Source organism: Salpingoeca rosetta, assembly GCF_000188695.1.
Source record: "Salpingoeca rosetta unplaced genomic scaffold supercont1.8, whole genome shotgun sequence".
Taxonomy (NCBI): domain Eukaryota; class Choanoflagellata; order Craspedida; family Salpingoecidae; genus Salpingoeca; species Salpingoeca rosetta.
Genome location: NW_004754926.1, coordinates 1,044,837 through 1,058,648, shown reverse-complemented (window position 1 = coordinate 1,058,648; position 13,812 = coordinate 1,044,837). Strand labels below are relative to the sequence as shown.

The window sequence follows — 13,812 nt, the reverse complement described above, 5'->3', positions numbered from 1 at the left end:
TCTGTTGTTCACCTGCCTCTCGTGCTGTGCCACTCACCCGTGACCGCCGCTCCTGGGGGCTGGTTCCGTTTCGTGTTTGCCTGTGCAGCCGGTGCTCTTCCTGTGGGCGCCGATCAAGGCCGTGGACCACCACCTCCGCAAGTACCAGCACTACTACTTCCCGCTGCTCTACTGCCTCATTTACGTGTCCTGGCGCTGGCAGTCCCTCCTGTGGTCCCTCAACCGCCGTGACTGGAACACCTTCCTCTTCTCCCAGCTCCCAGGCTACGTCTGGTGTGTGTGTGTTTGTGTTAGTGTTGTGTGTATTGTGTGTGTGTGTGTGTGTTCGTTGTTTGTGTGTTAGTGTTAGTGCTCGTGTTGTGTGTGTGCGAGTGTGTGTGTGTGTGTGTGTGTGTGTGCGTGTGCGGCCGTTCTTGGTTGAACGACCAACGCACTTTCGTCGTGTTGCTTCTTGTATTGTTGTGCAGGTGTATCAGTTCACCCCCCTCCTCCACGAACCTGATGTATCTCCCAAACCCACACTGCGCACGCATAGGCTGGCCATGATGCCGTGGTACGTCTCTCTTGGCTCCGTCCTCTTTGGCGGCTTCCTCGTTGCCCTTGTTGTGACGCTGTCGCACGAGACTGAGGAGATTGTCACGGGCCGCATCACTTCCTTTGCCGAGGTTCGTTGCTGTTTTCGTTGTTGGCGTCATTTCCCTTGCTAGTGCACTTGTTTGTTTGTTTGTTTGTTTGTTTGTTTTTCTCCCTCCTGTACCAACTGTATGCTGTTCTCGCACTTTCTCACACCCTCTCACGCACATGCTCGCACCCTCAACCCACACCTCGCGCTCGCCCCACGCGCTCACACACACGCTCTGTGAGCAACATCCATCTCCCCATCAGAACCAGTTTGTGTGCACGAAGAACATCGAGTGCCCGGATTGGATCACCGAGTATCTGTTTGGCGGCATGCAGTACCAGCTGGAGCACCATCTCTTCCCCACGCTCCCCCGCTACAAGTACCGCCTGCTTGTGCCGATTGTGAAGCAGTGGGCGCGCAACAACGGCCTCGAGTACAAGGCAGCGCCGCTCACAGACATGCTGGTTGAGCACTACCAGTTCCTGAAGAAGAACGGTCAGCTCGCCGCCCGTAAGGACAAGGTGGACAAGTACGCCTTCCAGCCCTAGGCAACCAAACCATTGTTGGGGCCGTTTCCTTGGCTTGCCTGTTGTCCCCCGTCTCTCTTCTCCTCTCGCCAGCCATTTTTCCCCTTTCTTCTTCGCTTGTGCTCTCGCGTAGCCTGCTTGGGCTGTCTGCCTCGCTCCCTGTAACGACTATCACAACATCACACGTCACCATTGTCATTCGCGGCACAACAAGAGAGCGGGGAAGAAGGGGCAAAGGTGGAAGAAGGGAAAAAGCAAACAAATCGAGTGGCGGCAGTGCAGTGGTTTCACGACAGGACAAAAAACGGTGGTGTGGTGTGGTGGATAGCACGAAACCTACAATTTTGCTTTTTGTCTCCTCAGTGCAACAACACCTGCTCAAGATGGCAAACAGGCAAGACAAGCAAGAAGCGATGAGATGATGATGCGCTGGGAAGCACCTCGTATCCGTGTGTGTGTGGCTGTGTGTGTGTGTGTCTGTGTGCGTGTGTCTGTGTCTGTGTCTGTGTGTGTGTGTCTGTGTGTGTCTGTGTGTTGTCTGTGTCTGTGTCTGTGTCTGTGTCTGTGTCTGGCTGTGTGTGTATCGTTGTGTGTGTCTGTGGCTGTGTGGTGCTCCCTCCCCGCGTTGGTTGCGTGCGTTTCCAGTGCACTGTCTCTTATGTCTTTCTTTGGCGTTGCAACGCTTGCGCTGTTGGTTGTCGGTGCAGGCAAGTTGGCAAGAAGGTCATCCAGTGGTCGCAGATTGCGGCGCGACTGCCTGCCTTCAACGCTCCCGAGGTCAACCTCATCCAGGAGAAGTACACCAACGTCAAGGCCGGGTAAGCGTATGAGTGCGGGTCATTGTGAGTGGATGTGAAGAGGAATGACACCCGTTGAAGAGGAATGACACGCACACACACGCACGCACGCACATGCACACACATACATGCACATGCACACACACACATGCACACACACATACACACTGTCTCTCGGCTTTTGTATTTGACCTGGCTTCGTGTTCCCCAACGCACTGCCCCTTCACGCGTGCATGCGCTCGCTCTTGCCGACTTGCTGGCTGAACACAGTCTGGCGCGTGTGCCTGAGCAGCCTCCAGCCGTCGACTGGGAGAAGTACAACAACCTCATCACATACCCCAACTACGTCAAGGACCTCCGCAAGCAGGTGGGCTCGCTCACCCACAACATCACATCACGCACGCATGCATTACGGGCTGCCTCTTCAATTATGCCTTGTGCATCCATCCATATCCACCCACCCATCAGCGCCGCCCTTGTCCCTTTTGCTCTGCTGATTCACTTTGGGACACAACACCTCCACCATTGACAGTATGAGTCCCTGAAGTTCACATACCCGGAAGACTCGTCGAGTGCCACCATTGCCGCTGACGAGAAGGCTGCGGTGCGTGCGTTAACCTGGGGTGCGGGGGGTTGCGTTGAGTCAGTGAGGCGGACGTTTGCTGGTGTGTGTGTGTGTGCGTGTGTGCGTGTGTGTGTGTGCGTGTGCGTGTGTGTCATTGGAACAACACATATGGGTGGTGCTGGGCGGCCGTCATGCTCACCCCAGCCAACTTCCACCCACGGTCTACGAATGAATACAGATTGCTCGTTCCAAGGAGGTTGCCAAGGCTGCCGAGCAGAAGATTGCTGAGCTTGAGCAGCAGCTGGCTGCCCTCAAGGCCGAGAAGCCCCTCGACCAAGTCACGGTGCGTGTTATGTGTGTTTGCGTGTGTTATGTGTGTGTGTGTGTTTGTGTGTTATGTGTCCGTGTGTGGCCGTGCGTGTGTGCGCAGAGACAGCGGCAGTGCCGGTGTTGATGATGTCATCTTTGCATGTACCTCGCGTTATGACGTGCGACCACAACATCAGATCCGCCACAATGCTCACCCACCATGCTGCCCCTCCCCAAACAACAACAACACACACACACACACACACACACACACACACACACACACACACATACACATACGCACACATGGTAGGTTGATGAGGTTCTTGCCACCAAGCCCGAATGGAAGCGCCGCTTCCAGGACGAGATTGAGGCCGGCAAGTGGGACTAGACTCACTCTGTCCCTCATACGCTTCGCAGTCTTTGTTCCTTTTCGTGATGCTGTACGCTGCACGTCCACCCAAAACCTCTCGTCCCACGTCTGTTGTCTCAATGTTGTGTGATATGATTAGTGCCGCTCAAACGGCTAGTTGTTTTGTGTGGTGTAAACGTGCGTGAATGTGGCGTGAGTGACACGGTCAGGCGCAGCTCGTTCGCATGAGCATGTGCGTGTCTGTGTGTGCATGCGTTTGCTGTTGGTCTTTGGTACTTGTCTTGTCTCCTCTTCCCCTCCGCTCCTTGCTGTTTGTCTCGCCCTCCCCCACGCTGTGGCTAATGTGGTTCCAATGCCCTGGGGGATTGGCTCTTGCTCTGTGTTGTGCACCACCATTTACGGTACCAGCAACACTTACCCAAAGATGGTCGTGTGTACACAAAGGGCGAGAGGAATAAGAGGGTGTGTGTGTGTGTGTGTGTGTGTGTGTGTGTGTGTGTGTGGAGTGGGCTGAAGAGGCCTTGGGTACAGGAAGTGGAGATACGAAGGTCATGCATGTATGTGATACGACGTCATGTAACAATACCAAGAAGCAAAGCGTTGACAACACGCACACAGCCACCTCATGCGGGGGCACCGCAGACCTTTGTGCTCATGGCCTGGAGCTCGGGCCACATGACAGCTGGCTGATCATCTGGGTTTGAGAGCAGGATTTGGCGGGAGAAGACGCTGCTGTTGTCGTCGGCGAAGAACGTGCCCGGTCGCGCAAACACCAGGATGTTGCGCTTGTGGTTGACGTTGCGCTTGTCGCACACGCGGCGCACAAGCTCCGTCACGCGCCACAGGTACACGAGCCCCCTCGACGTGAACTCCTCGATCCACTCCTCTGTCGGGCGCTCGGCAATGTGGCCCCAGCCTTCCTGGTTTGGTCGGGCAGCGGAGAACACCAACAGCTTGTCCACCCTGCGCATGCAAGCATCGTTTTGTTTGTGAGCATCATGCGCGAGCATCATAAGTGCAAACCAGACGTGCATATAAGGGCAAGCGTGCATACAAGGGCAAGCGTGCTTTGGTGTTGATCGGCCGCGCACACGCATACAGTGACACGCAGACACGCACACACACACACACACACACGCACGCACACACACACACACACACAACACACACACACACACACAACACACACACACACACACAACGCACGCTTACACACAACACACACAACACACACACACCTACCTGGAAACGAGGAAGTCTGCCATCTTGTCGTGAAACTCTCGCGGGATGTGCTCCAGCACTTCGATGGAGTACACGAGGTCAAACTTGCTCATGAGCCCAAGCGCAGCCAGCTCAGCTTCGGACGCGTGGAGCACATTCACGGCCGCCTGCGCCGGGCACAAGGACGTGTCGTTGACGCGCGAGAACACAGAGTTCTCAAAGGTCATGGCCTCCGGCTCGATGCCAATGACCTTTGTGGCGTTGCTCCGACGGCAGACGTAGTCCAGGTACAAGCCCAACCCACAGCCAAACTCAAGCACAGACTTGACCTGGGGATTGGAGTATGCCAGGAACCGTGCCAGGCCTTGGTCAAAGTTGAGCCCATACACGCGCAGGTGCGTGCACGCCGTCCATGCGTTGCCCTGCGCGCCAGCGAGGTCCGTCTGGGAGGCCGCCTCAACCACATCCCCCATCCACCCAACGACCACAACCACGGCCACCAACAAAACAGTCGCCCTCGTCATCATCGTTGTTGAAAGCGCGTGTGTGCAAAAGTTCAGTGGAGTGCTTGAATGAATGGCGCCACCATTGTTTGCTGGCTGGTTGCGTGTGCTCGTCATTGGTGCGCTGACATGCTGACTGACATTGGCTGTTGTGTATGACGCGCTGCCGGCTCATCGCGGGCCAACGAGTAATGTGACAGAGGTAGAGAGAGACAAAGAGAGAGAGCGAGAGAGAGAGAGTGAGAGAGAGTGAGTGAGAGAGCGAGAGAGAGAGAGAGACAGATTGAGGAGCTGTGGTGCTAATGAACTCCCAAGCACAAGCACGCGCAAGGTATGTACAACACTAACGCACAGTGCGTGTGATCTCCTCACGACGTTGGCGTGCGCAAGTTGGCTGCGTGCTGCTGCGCCTCTTGCAAGGCAATGTGCACGGGCTTTGGCGGGCGGCCCAGACCTTCCCGCAGCAGTGCCTCCAGGCGTGCCTCCTCCTCGTCTACCATGCTGCGTTTGAACTCAAGCGCAGGCGTGTGCTTCAACGGCAGTGACCCCGCAATCATGCGCCGCAACTCGCGCGTGCGCGCCACAAACACCTCCGCAATCGCAGCCTCCTGCGTTCACACATGTTGTGGTTGTGCGTGCGTGTGTGTGTGTGTGTGTGTGTGTGTGTGTGTGAGTATTTGTGTGTATTGATGATAAAAGCACAGCTGGAGCCATCCAAACACTATTCCACGCACGCACACACACACACACACACACACACACACACACACACACACACACACACACACACACACACACACACACACACACACACGCACACACACACGCACACACACACGCACACACACACACACACACACACACACACACACACACACACACACATTCAAACACAAGTGAACAAACGCACCTGCTCGGCTTGCAGCTCTGGGTCTTCTGAAAAGGTGGCTGTCCAATACACAGTGGCCTTGCGGAAGCTTCGCTTCACGTGAACCTGACAGCAATCGAGGGACAGCAAAGCAACGACAGTGCATCATGAGACACACGGGGTCGACGATGATGATGAAAAGGAGGAGAGAGGGGGATGAAAGGGCAGCACACACGCGCACACACATACACACATATTCCAACACACGCACACATGCAGCACACACGCACACACACCCATACACACACACACACAAACACACAACGCGACGTACATCGTAGATGGTGATGTTGGCCTTGACAAGGAGTGGGTCCAGGTGATGCCGGTAGATGGCTGCCTCAATGGCAGTGCCGATGGCATCGGTGACACGCCTGTACCTCGCACTGCCTTCCCACCGCTCATCCTTTGTGCGCCGCTGGTGGCGTGGCTTTCCCAGTGAGAAGACCACCTCTGTCACAGGCACCTCGTCTGTGCCACTGCCACCACGGCGCCCATCCGACTGCAGCAAATCCTCCATATCGTGTCCACCTTCGCCTTCGTCATCGTCATCCTCGTCCTCGTCCTCATCATCATCGTCCATGTGTGCTGAGCGTCTCCTCTTGCGCGCGTGCTTGGCAGAATGACCCAGCTCATCTGCCGAGTCAATGTCCATTGGTGGAGGCACAACGCCGTTGGGCACCATGTCGGGCACCTCTAACCTCACAGAGTCGTGCATGCCTGGAGGGTCGAGCACGGTCACGTGCTTGGAAGGCACAGGCGCAGGCGCAGGCGCAGATGCTGCGTTTGCCCCCGTGGGGTTCCATCTGCCTGTCACATCGTTGGCAGTGTCGCCGCTGTCGCCAACACCAGCGCTGCTTGCAACCCTGTCACTAGCGGCGCCATGCTCATCAGCGCCCCGATCGCTGTCGGGCTGTGCATGGCGCCTCCTCCCCCGGCTCTGTTTTGCTCTGAGCTGTTGCTCCCGCTCTGCATCGCGCGACTGGTTTACTTGCTCCGCGACCTTGAAGTAGTGCTCCATCTGCTCCATGGACAGCTGCAGGTATGCGCGTTCCTCCGGGGACATGCGCTGCAGTTCTGCGGCCACCTCTTGCCTCTCCTCCTCGCTCATGCTTCCCATGCTCTGCAGGCCTTGCAGCAGTTGGTCTGCGCTACCGTCGTCCTCCTGGCGCAGTTGCTGCAGTTGCTGCAGTTGCTGCAGCTGGCGCATGTGCGCGTCTTCCTCGCTGGCCTCCTTCATCAGCTCCTCAGGGATGGCAGGGCGTGGTGCTCGCCGCCTTCGCTGCAGCCCAGCACTCGTGCGCAACAGCCTGGCATCGACCATCCCTTGCCCCGGCCACACTCGCGCAACGGCCCCAGCATGCCGCACGCTCACAGCCCTCCTCAACACGTGCTGCATCATCGCCGTTGTTCGTTTGGTTTTGGTGCGGATTTGTGTCGTGACGACGGCGATGGTCGTTTATGGCGGCGGGAAGACAATCGATCAGAAAGAGAAGAGTGAATCAAACGTTTGTTGAGAAAGCAGAGACGAGGTCAGGAGCAAGAAGCCACTGTTATGGCGGCGCGCTGGGGTTCATGCGGGCAGCAAAGGCTGCGTCGGATATCCTCTCGTGCTGCAGGAGGTTGGTCGCTCTTGCCAGCCTCACAGCAAGCACATGCTTGCACTAAGAAAAAGAGGGGGGAAGGGTGCAGGGATGAGGGGAATGAGAGCGGGGGATGGGAAGGAGATGGAAAGGAGAGAGGGGGGGCAACTGGTATGGCTCTGAGGTACACACACACACACACTCTCTCTCTCTCTCTCACGCAATCACACACACACACACGTGTACTTCGCACACTCGTTTCTTACCATGCTCACTTCGTTCCTGAGGACTGAACAGTGCAATGGGATGCACACAACCATCCATGCATGCAAACAGAAGCCAGCATGCAGTTAGATGGGCGATGGAGAAACGGGTCAGCAGGTCAAGTCAAACAAACAAACAGCAGCCACCACGCCACAGTCAACAAGCACAAATGTGCAAGCACAACCAAACTGTACCAGTGTATTCGTATGCTGCACATTCGCAAAAGCCTTGATCCACAAGCGTGAAGTACACTCGACCTCCTTTGCCAGCCACCTACAGCACCCACACAAATGGAGACGTGCTCGATTGGTTGCGGTGCACACATGTGCGTATGCATACACACACGCAAGCACACACACACACACACACAGACACACACACACACACACACTGCAGCACTTTCATCCAACACACTTGATGGGCGACCCGGCCAGCAGGGCAAGTGATCTCCGTAACGGCTCTGCGATCGAGAATGTCCAGCGCAGCCAGAGCGTTCTACACTCATGTTGCACAGACACACAGGGGGAACGATGTGAGACACGCATGTGAGGCAAGACGTGAGTCATGTGTGACGAAGGACCCAGAGTGATTTGTGTTCAAGAGCAGGAAACTCAAAGCCAGTCACACAACTCAAGCGCGTGGCAGCAAGCAAGGAAGCTGGCAACTGCAACGTCAAAACCACGCGCACTTGAGGAAAGACGCTGTGCAACGCTGCCAGCATTTCTGAGGACAACTCTCGCTGCTGCTGTGACTGGTGTTGCTGTGACTGGTGTTGCTGTGACTGCTGCGGTTGCTGTTGTTGTTGCTGCTGGCGTGGCTCATGGCCGACCGCCACCTCCTTGCAGATCAACTGCAACACATGCTCCTCCAACTCGCGCTGCATCCTCCTCCGCTCATATCCATCCGCTCAAACGCGTTCCCGCCAAACCACACACAGGACTGGTACGAAAATTGGCTATATCATTCATGGCTTATCGACAGCGTGTGTGTGCGTGTGTGTGTGTGTGTGTGTGTGCGAGTGTGGCTTCCTTCTCTTGCGGACTTGCTTGCTTGATTGATATGCTCGCTTGCTTGTTTGCTTCGCTTGGTGGGGTTGTTTGTTGTTTGTTTGAGCAGCTGGAACAAGAACAAGGTGGTGCGAAGCGAGGTCACATGGGGGGAGGGGGAGAGAGAAGATGCGTGCGCATGCAGCCACAGCCACGCACACTGAATACACTCGAATACAGTACAACAACTCTCCACATTCCATGGCTGAATGTCGTCATGATTTGACAAGAACAAGGCAGAATGAAACACGCACTGATACACACTCTCTCTCTTACACGCACACACACGCACACACTCTCTCTTCAACGTTCACACGCTGATACACTCTGATACATACATGTACACACACATGTACACATGCATGCATATGCAAGCGCGAATGAGACAAAACAAAAAGACATGGTGCAAACAGTGGTGCGGTGATCAAACCAAGGGCAAAGAACAAGGGCAAACAATTCAACATGCGAAACAACGAGGGCAATGCATGCACGTGCGGACAACTGGAGGATCATCATCCCTCCAGAGAAAGCAACATGACACAACAACACCGAAGCCACAGGCCATATATTCACATCACATAAACACGCGTTCACAAACACAAAAAAAAAATTATCACGTACACACACACACACACACACAAAACTACACAAACACACACGGCCTACGGTATGTGCAAAGGTGAGGATATCACATCACGCCATGGACTCTGTCCGTGCACGGAACCCCGTCTCCTGGGTGCTGGTCTCGCTCGAGCCAGGCAAGGGCATATCCTCTCCTACTTCGCCTTGTGCACGCTGCCCGCCCTGCTCCTTCGGCACTGTGGTTGCTGTGCCATTGCCAACACTGCCTTTGTGCGTTGCACCATCGCCCGCGTTGCCGCCATCGCCACCATCACCACCGTCACTGCTGCTGTGTGATGATGTGCTCGACCTCCTTGAAACAGAGCGGCTACTGTGCCGGCTGCCGCTATGGCTGCTGTGGAATGACTGTCTGTCGTCGTCGTCGCCTTCATCGCCGCCATCGCCGCTGACACCGGCCGCCCCCTTCTCCCGCGAGCTCTTGAGCTGCTTCATTGCCAGCTCCTCAATGGCGTTGACGTCGAAATCGGCATCCGCCTCGTCGCCGGTCATGGCACGCGCTGCTTCCTCGTCGCCGGGGCCAAGCACCTCCCCGTCCAATTCAGCGAACGGTTCGCCAGTGCCTTCGCCTGTCGTCTCCGCACCATCGTCGCCATCACCATTGTCATCGTCGCCCGCGTGCTGTGGGCCAGCAGGGTTGACGGCGAACACGTACTCCTTGGGCGCATTCTCCCGGTGCTCCCGCGCTTCCTCCTCGCGCCACTTGTACCCAGCATAGCCGCCGCACACAATGCACGCAGCAATGGCGCCGAAGAAAAACAGGCCGCCCACGGCAGCGCGGGCAATTTTGGAGGACGACAGCGTGGACGACCCAGTCTGCCCGCTGCTCGTGCTGCTCGTGCTGGTGCTGGTACTCACGGTTGAGGTCGACATGGGGCTGCCGGCCGTGCTTGTCGCTGTTGTGGTGGACTCAGCTGCGACAGAGGATGTCGAAGCTGTTGTTGTTGGAGGAAGTGTTGTCGTGGTTGTAGTCGTGGTGAAAACCGTTGTGGTGGTTGTTGTGGTAGTTGTGGTAGTTGTTGTGGTAGTTGTTGTGGTTGTTGTGGTTGTGGTTGTGGTTGTTGTTGTTGTTGTTGTTGTTGTTGTTGTGGTGGTGGTGGTTGTGGTTGTGGTTGTTGTGGTGGTTGTGGTGGTGGTGGTTGTGGTTGTGGTTGTTGTGGTGGTGGTTGTTGTAGCTGCTGGCGCTGTCGTCGTGGTTGTGGTAGTGGTTGTGGTGGTGTCATTCCCTGCTTGAACTGGAAGCGTTGTAGTTGTGGTGGTTGTTGTTGTGGTGGTGGTGGTTGTGTTGTCCGCTGCACTTGCACTGGCTGCGAGCAGGCACACAGCCACTGCCAATGCAATTGCCAGACACCGGGATAACCTCCATGGCACAGACTTGGCCGAGCTTGCTGATGCGTCTCGCCTCACCATTGTGGCTCCTCTCCCTTTTGTGTTTGCAGCGATGCGATAATCTATTCAATGTGCGTGTGTGTGTGTGTGTGTGTGTGTGTGTGTGTGTGTGTGTGTGTGTGTGTGTGTGTGTGTGTGTGTGTGTGTGTGTGTGTGTGTGTGTGTGTGTGTGTGTGTGTGTGTGTGATTGGTTGATTGATGGGTTAGCGTTGTGGTGATGTGAGGGTTGGTGGTGTTGAATTAATGGCAACGTACGATGTGAGCCGACACGATCATCCCTTCCCCCTTCACTTGCCTTCGACTTCTCCGCTCCCCCCTTCGCCTCCCCCCATACAGCCAACCACACCATGCAACCACATCATCATCACCTGGCAGAGATGATGCGGCGTGGTAGTTGCTTCGTCGTCGCTGTTGTTGTTTGTGGGGCGTGCTGATTCTGCACGGCACAAAAATTGCTGACTCAGATGTTGGTGTGCCGACTTTGTGCAATTTGAGCAATCTTGTTGGCCCACAACACAAACAACACAACCACCAAGAAGAAGAAGGAAGTGAGTGCTGGCTGCAAGCGGTTGGCTGGGTGGTTGTTGAGAGGGATGCCTGCCTCTGCCGTGCTTGTTGTGTTGTGTTGTGTTGTGTTGTGTTGTGGTGTGTTGTGTTGTGTTGTGTTGTGTCGTGTTGTGTTGTGTTGTGTTGTGTTGTGCCTCGACGCTGCTGCTGTGGCTTGAAGAGCCACGGAGAAAAGAGACAGAGAGAAAGAGAGAAAGAGAGAGGGAAGAGAGGAGGTGGAAGGAAAGGCTTTAGGGTTGTCGTTGATGAGCTCATCTCTCCTTTGCTTCTCTGTGCAGACTGACCGAGAAGCGCAAGGATCCAACAGCTATGAGTACGCCAAACATGGACGAGAATGCCAAACTATGGTTTGGCGTTCAGCTTGAGGTTCGTTTCAATTGTTGGGCTGCTCTGGTTGCCAACAGCACAGCCACAAAAGCACACTGGGAGAGATAGGAGAGACAGTCAGAGAGAGAGAGAGAGAATGGAGGTGGGGGCTGGGGGAGAAAGGGACGCAGAGACAGAGACAGAGACAGAGCCTGAGAATGGGTGTATCGACTGAGGACAACAACAACACACACGCACATACACACACGCACACACATACATACACACACGCACACACATGCACACACATGCACATGAGTACTCACACGCTGCCCTTGCAGGTGACGCAAAAGCTGCTGGCAGCTGAAGACCGCAAGCTGGAGGTCATGCACCATGAGCTCAGCGGCCAACATGGCACCCTTTCTGGTCTCAGGCGCCTCGCCAACTCGTACGTTTATGCTGTCGCCAAGGGCAGCCTTCTGCTTCTGCATCGGCGATTACCTGCGCTGCTCAAACATAACAACAACAATGGCTACGACGACGACAACAACAACAGCAGCAGCCGCAGCAGCAACAGCAAACAACAACTTCAACAACAGCAGCAACAGCAGCAACAGCATCAGGGACACCAAGCACAAGCACAAGCACAAGCACAAACAACAACGACAACAACAACAACAACAACAACAACAACAACAACAACAACAACAACTCCAACAACAACAACAACAACAACAGCAAACAACTTAGACAACAACAACTTAGACAACAACAACAGCAAACAACAACAACTTAGTCAACAACAACTTAGACAACAACAACAGCAAACAACAACAACTTAGTCAACAACAACTTAGACAACAACAACTTAGACAACAACAACAGCAGCAGCAACAGCAAACAACAACAACAAACAACAACAACAACAACAACAACAACAACAACTTAAACAGCAACTCCTTACCCTGCTTTGTCTATATGCTGCCTATTGCTTTGCTCATTACTTGCCGTTGTTGTGGATGGTGCACGACACGCTAGACGCCTGCGGATGCAGTATGATCAGCTCAACAAGGAGTACGAGGATGCGGTGACAGGCCTGCTTCGCGGCAACACGCTCGCGGTGAGCTTGCGCATGCGCCTGTGTATCCGTGTGCATCTGCTTTCGCTGTGTCTGAACCTCAAAGTCATCACTGAAGCCGACGCACACGCGCATATTCTCGCGCACACGCTTACATAGACTCACGTACACATGCATGCACCGACGTGCACCTACGTCGCTTTTTTTTTTTCGTCCGCCTTTGTATCTTTCGCAGCGCGTGCGATCCTTGCCCTCCATGGGACTGAAGGGCGTCCACAAACAGAGGGTAGGCCAAACGTGCCCTGTCGCTGACCCCATTGCGCACACGACTTTGTGACACGCAAGCACAATGCCACCCTCTCACACAACACTCCCCCCGAACACACACACACACACACACACACACACACACACACACACACACACACACACACAACGCACGCACACGCACACCACCTGTGCAGTCGTCGCTGTTCCATGCGATGAACATCCAGGCTGGCCCCGTCAAGGACGGCGATCAGCCCGACGCCGCAGCGACGAAGCAGCTTGAGGAAAACGTCACAGAGATTGGTCGGCTGCCACCGCTGATGCCTCTTGTGTGATGCAATGTGATGTGTGTACGTGCATGTGTGTGCATGTGTGTGCATGTGTGTGCGTGTGTGTGTGTGTGTGTGTGTGTGTGTGTGTGTGTGTGTGTGTGTGTGTGTGTGTGTGTGTGTGCGTGTGCTGGGGCGGGGGTTGCTTCCCCTTGCCTCGTGTGTCCCCTTCGTGTCTTGCTCCTGCTCCTCCCCCTCATCCCCTCTCCTCACGCTGTCACTTGCCACCGCCGCTGCAGGCGCCGTTGGTGCTGAGGACACACACGACGGCCTCACGTTTGCTCGCGGCCGCGTGCAGTCAGGATCCCTGGTGCGTGTGACACACGGCAACAACAACAGTCGCAATGCTGTGATGGATGATGTTTTGTGTGTGTGTGTGCGTGTGTGTGTGCGTGTGTGTGTGTGTGTGTGTGTGCGTGCGTGTGCGTGTGTGTGTGTGTGTGTGTGCATGTGCGCTTCTATACTATGGTGAGAGAAACATTGGTGTGAAACCACCGAAAAA

General features: G+C 55.2%; 6 protein-coding genes across 6 annotated transcripts in view; 3 read left to right on the top strand and 3 right to left on the bottom strand.

Moving 5' to 3' along the window:
- PTSG_03704 (uncharacterized protein) overlaps window positions 1–1,338 on the top strand; it is a 2,916-nt gene extending 1,578 nt beyond the window's left edge. Inside the window, exons 5-7 of the mRNA XM_004995373.1 lie at window positions 89–273; window positions 536–665; window positions 886–1,338. Of these exons, the coding sequence (XP_004995430.1) occupies window positions 89–273; window positions 536–665; window positions 886–1,170 (600 nt within the window). The 3' untranslated portion in view covers window positions 1,171–1,338. The remainder of the gene's footprint in view (window positions 1–88; window positions 274–535; window positions 666–885) is intronic.
- A 162-nt stretch (window positions 1,339–1,500) lies between these two features.
- Window positions 1,501–3,658, top strand: PTSG_03703 (uncharacterized protein). The gene is made up of 6 exons (XM_004995372.1): window positions 1,501–1,543; window positions 1,857–1,967; window positions 2,217–2,313; window positions 2,479–2,550; window positions 2,750–2,854; window positions 3,134–3,658. The coding sequence occupies exons 1-6, from the start codon at window positions 1,533–1,535 to the stop codon at window positions 3,209–3,211; spliced, it is 474 nt and encodes a 157-aa protein (XP_004995429.1). The 5' UTR covers window positions 1,501–1,532; the 3' UTR covers window positions 3,212–3,658.
- Window positions 3,649–4,998, bottom strand: PTSG_12062 (uncharacterized protein). The gene is made up of 2 exons (XM_004995371.1): window positions 4,436–4,998; window positions 3,649–4,156 (listed from the first exon to the last, which is right to left on the bottom strand). Exons 1-2 carry the CDS (start codon window positions 4,939–4,941, stop codon window positions 3,817–3,819), a joined length of 846 nt encoding a protein of 281 aa, XP_004995428.1. The 5' UTR covers window positions 4,942–4,998; the 3' UTR covers window positions 3,649–3,816.
- On the bottom strand, window positions 4,987–7,283 carry PTSG_12061 (uncharacterized protein). The gene is made up of 3 exons (XM_004995370.1): window positions 6,120–7,283; window positions 5,828–5,911; window positions 4,987–5,525 (listed from the first exon to the last, which is right to left on the bottom strand). The coding sequence occupies exons 1-3, from the start codon at window positions 7,242–7,244 to the stop codon at window positions 5,286–5,288; spliced, it is 1,449 nt and encodes a 482-aa protein (XP_004995427.1). The 5' UTR covers window positions 7,245–7,283; the 3' UTR covers window positions 4,987–5,285.
- On the bottom strand, window positions 7,279–8,631 carry PTSG_12060 (uncharacterized protein). The gene is made up of 5 exons (XM_004995369.1): window positions 8,378–8,631; window positions 8,104–8,184; window positions 7,884–7,962; window positions 7,692–7,714; window positions 7,279–7,506 (listed from the first exon to the last, which is right to left on the bottom strand). The coding sequence occupies exons 1-5, from the start codon at window positions 8,570–8,572 to the stop codon at window positions 7,396–7,398; spliced, it is 489 nt and encodes a 162-aa protein (XP_004995426.1). The 5' UTR covers window positions 8,573–8,631; the 3' UTR covers window positions 7,279–7,395.
- Window positions 8,632–11,275: 2,644 nt separating this feature from the next.
- The window catches only part of PTSG_12059 (uncharacterized protein), a 6,571-nt gene continuing 4,034 nt past the window's right edge, over window positions 11,276–13,812 (top strand). Inside the window, exons 1-7 of the mRNA XM_004995368.1 lie at window positions 11,276–11,311; window positions 11,609–11,696; window positions 11,978–12,084; window positions 12,675–12,756; window positions 12,950–13,000; window positions 13,179–13,284; window positions 13,550–13,620. Of these exons, the coding sequence (XP_004995425.1) occupies window positions 11,640–11,696; window positions 11,978–12,084; window positions 12,675–12,756; window positions 12,950–13,000; window positions 13,179–13,284; window positions 13,550–13,620 (474 nt within the window). The 5' untranslated portion in view covers window positions 11,276–11,311; window positions 11,609–11,639. The remainder of the gene's footprint in view (window positions 11,312–11,608; window positions 11,697–11,977; window positions 12,085–12,674; window positions 12,757–12,949; window positions 13,001–13,178; window positions 13,285–13,549; window positions 13,621–13,812) is intronic.

What these genes read in the sequence shown, in the direction of transcription:
- PTSG_12062 (XM_004995371.1), bottom strand. Translation starts at nt 4,941, where the DNA reads ATGATGACGAGGGCGACTGTTTTGTTGGTGGCCGTGGTTGTGGTCGTT. An exon ending in GCAGACTTCCTCGTTTCCAG is followed by an intron (nt 4,157 to 4,435) that starts GTAGGTGTGTGT and finishes TTGCATGCGCAG; the next exon opens with GGTGGACAAGCTGTTGGTGT.
- PTSG_12061 (XM_004995370.1), bottom strand. Translation starts at nt 7,244, where the DNA reads ATGATGCAGCACGTGTTGAGGAGGGCTGTGAGCGTGCGGCATGCTGGG. An exon ending in CCAACATCACCATCTACGAT is followed by an intron (nt 5,912 to 6,119) that starts GTACGTCGCGTT and finishes GATTGCTGTCAG; the next exon opens with GTTCACGTGAAGCGAAGCTT. An exon ending in CAGAGCTGCAAGCCGAGCAG is followed by an intron (nt 5,526 to 5,827) that starts GTGCGTTTGTTC and finishes GTGTGAACGCAG; the next exon opens with GAGGCTGCGATTGCGGAGGT.
- PTSG_03703 (XM_004995372.1), top strand. An exon ending in TACACCAACGTCAAGGCCGG is followed by an intron (nt 1,968 to 2,216) that starts GTAAGCGTATGA and finishes GGCTGAACACAG; the next exon opens with TCTGGCGCGTGTGCCTGAGC. An exon ending in CCGCTGACGAGAAGGCTGCG is followed by an intron (nt 2,551 to 2,749) that starts GTGCGTGCGTTA and finishes GAATGAATACAG; the next exon opens with ATTGCTCGTTCCAAGGAGGT.
- PTSG_12060 (XM_004995369.1), bottom strand. Translation starts at nt 8,572, where the DNA reads ATGCAGCGCGAGTTGGAGGAGCATGTGTTGCAGTTGATCTGCAAGGAG. An exon ending in TGCAGCATACGAATACACTG is followed by an intron (nt 7,715 to 7,883) that starts GTACAGTTTGGT and finishes TGCACTGTTCAG; the next exon opens with TCCTCAGGAACGAAGTGAGC. An exon ending in TCAGGAACGAAGTGAGCATG is followed by an intron (nt 7,507 to 7,691) that starts GTAAGAAACGAG and finishes TCTTTTTCTTAG; the next exon opens with TGCAAGCATGTGCTTGCTGT.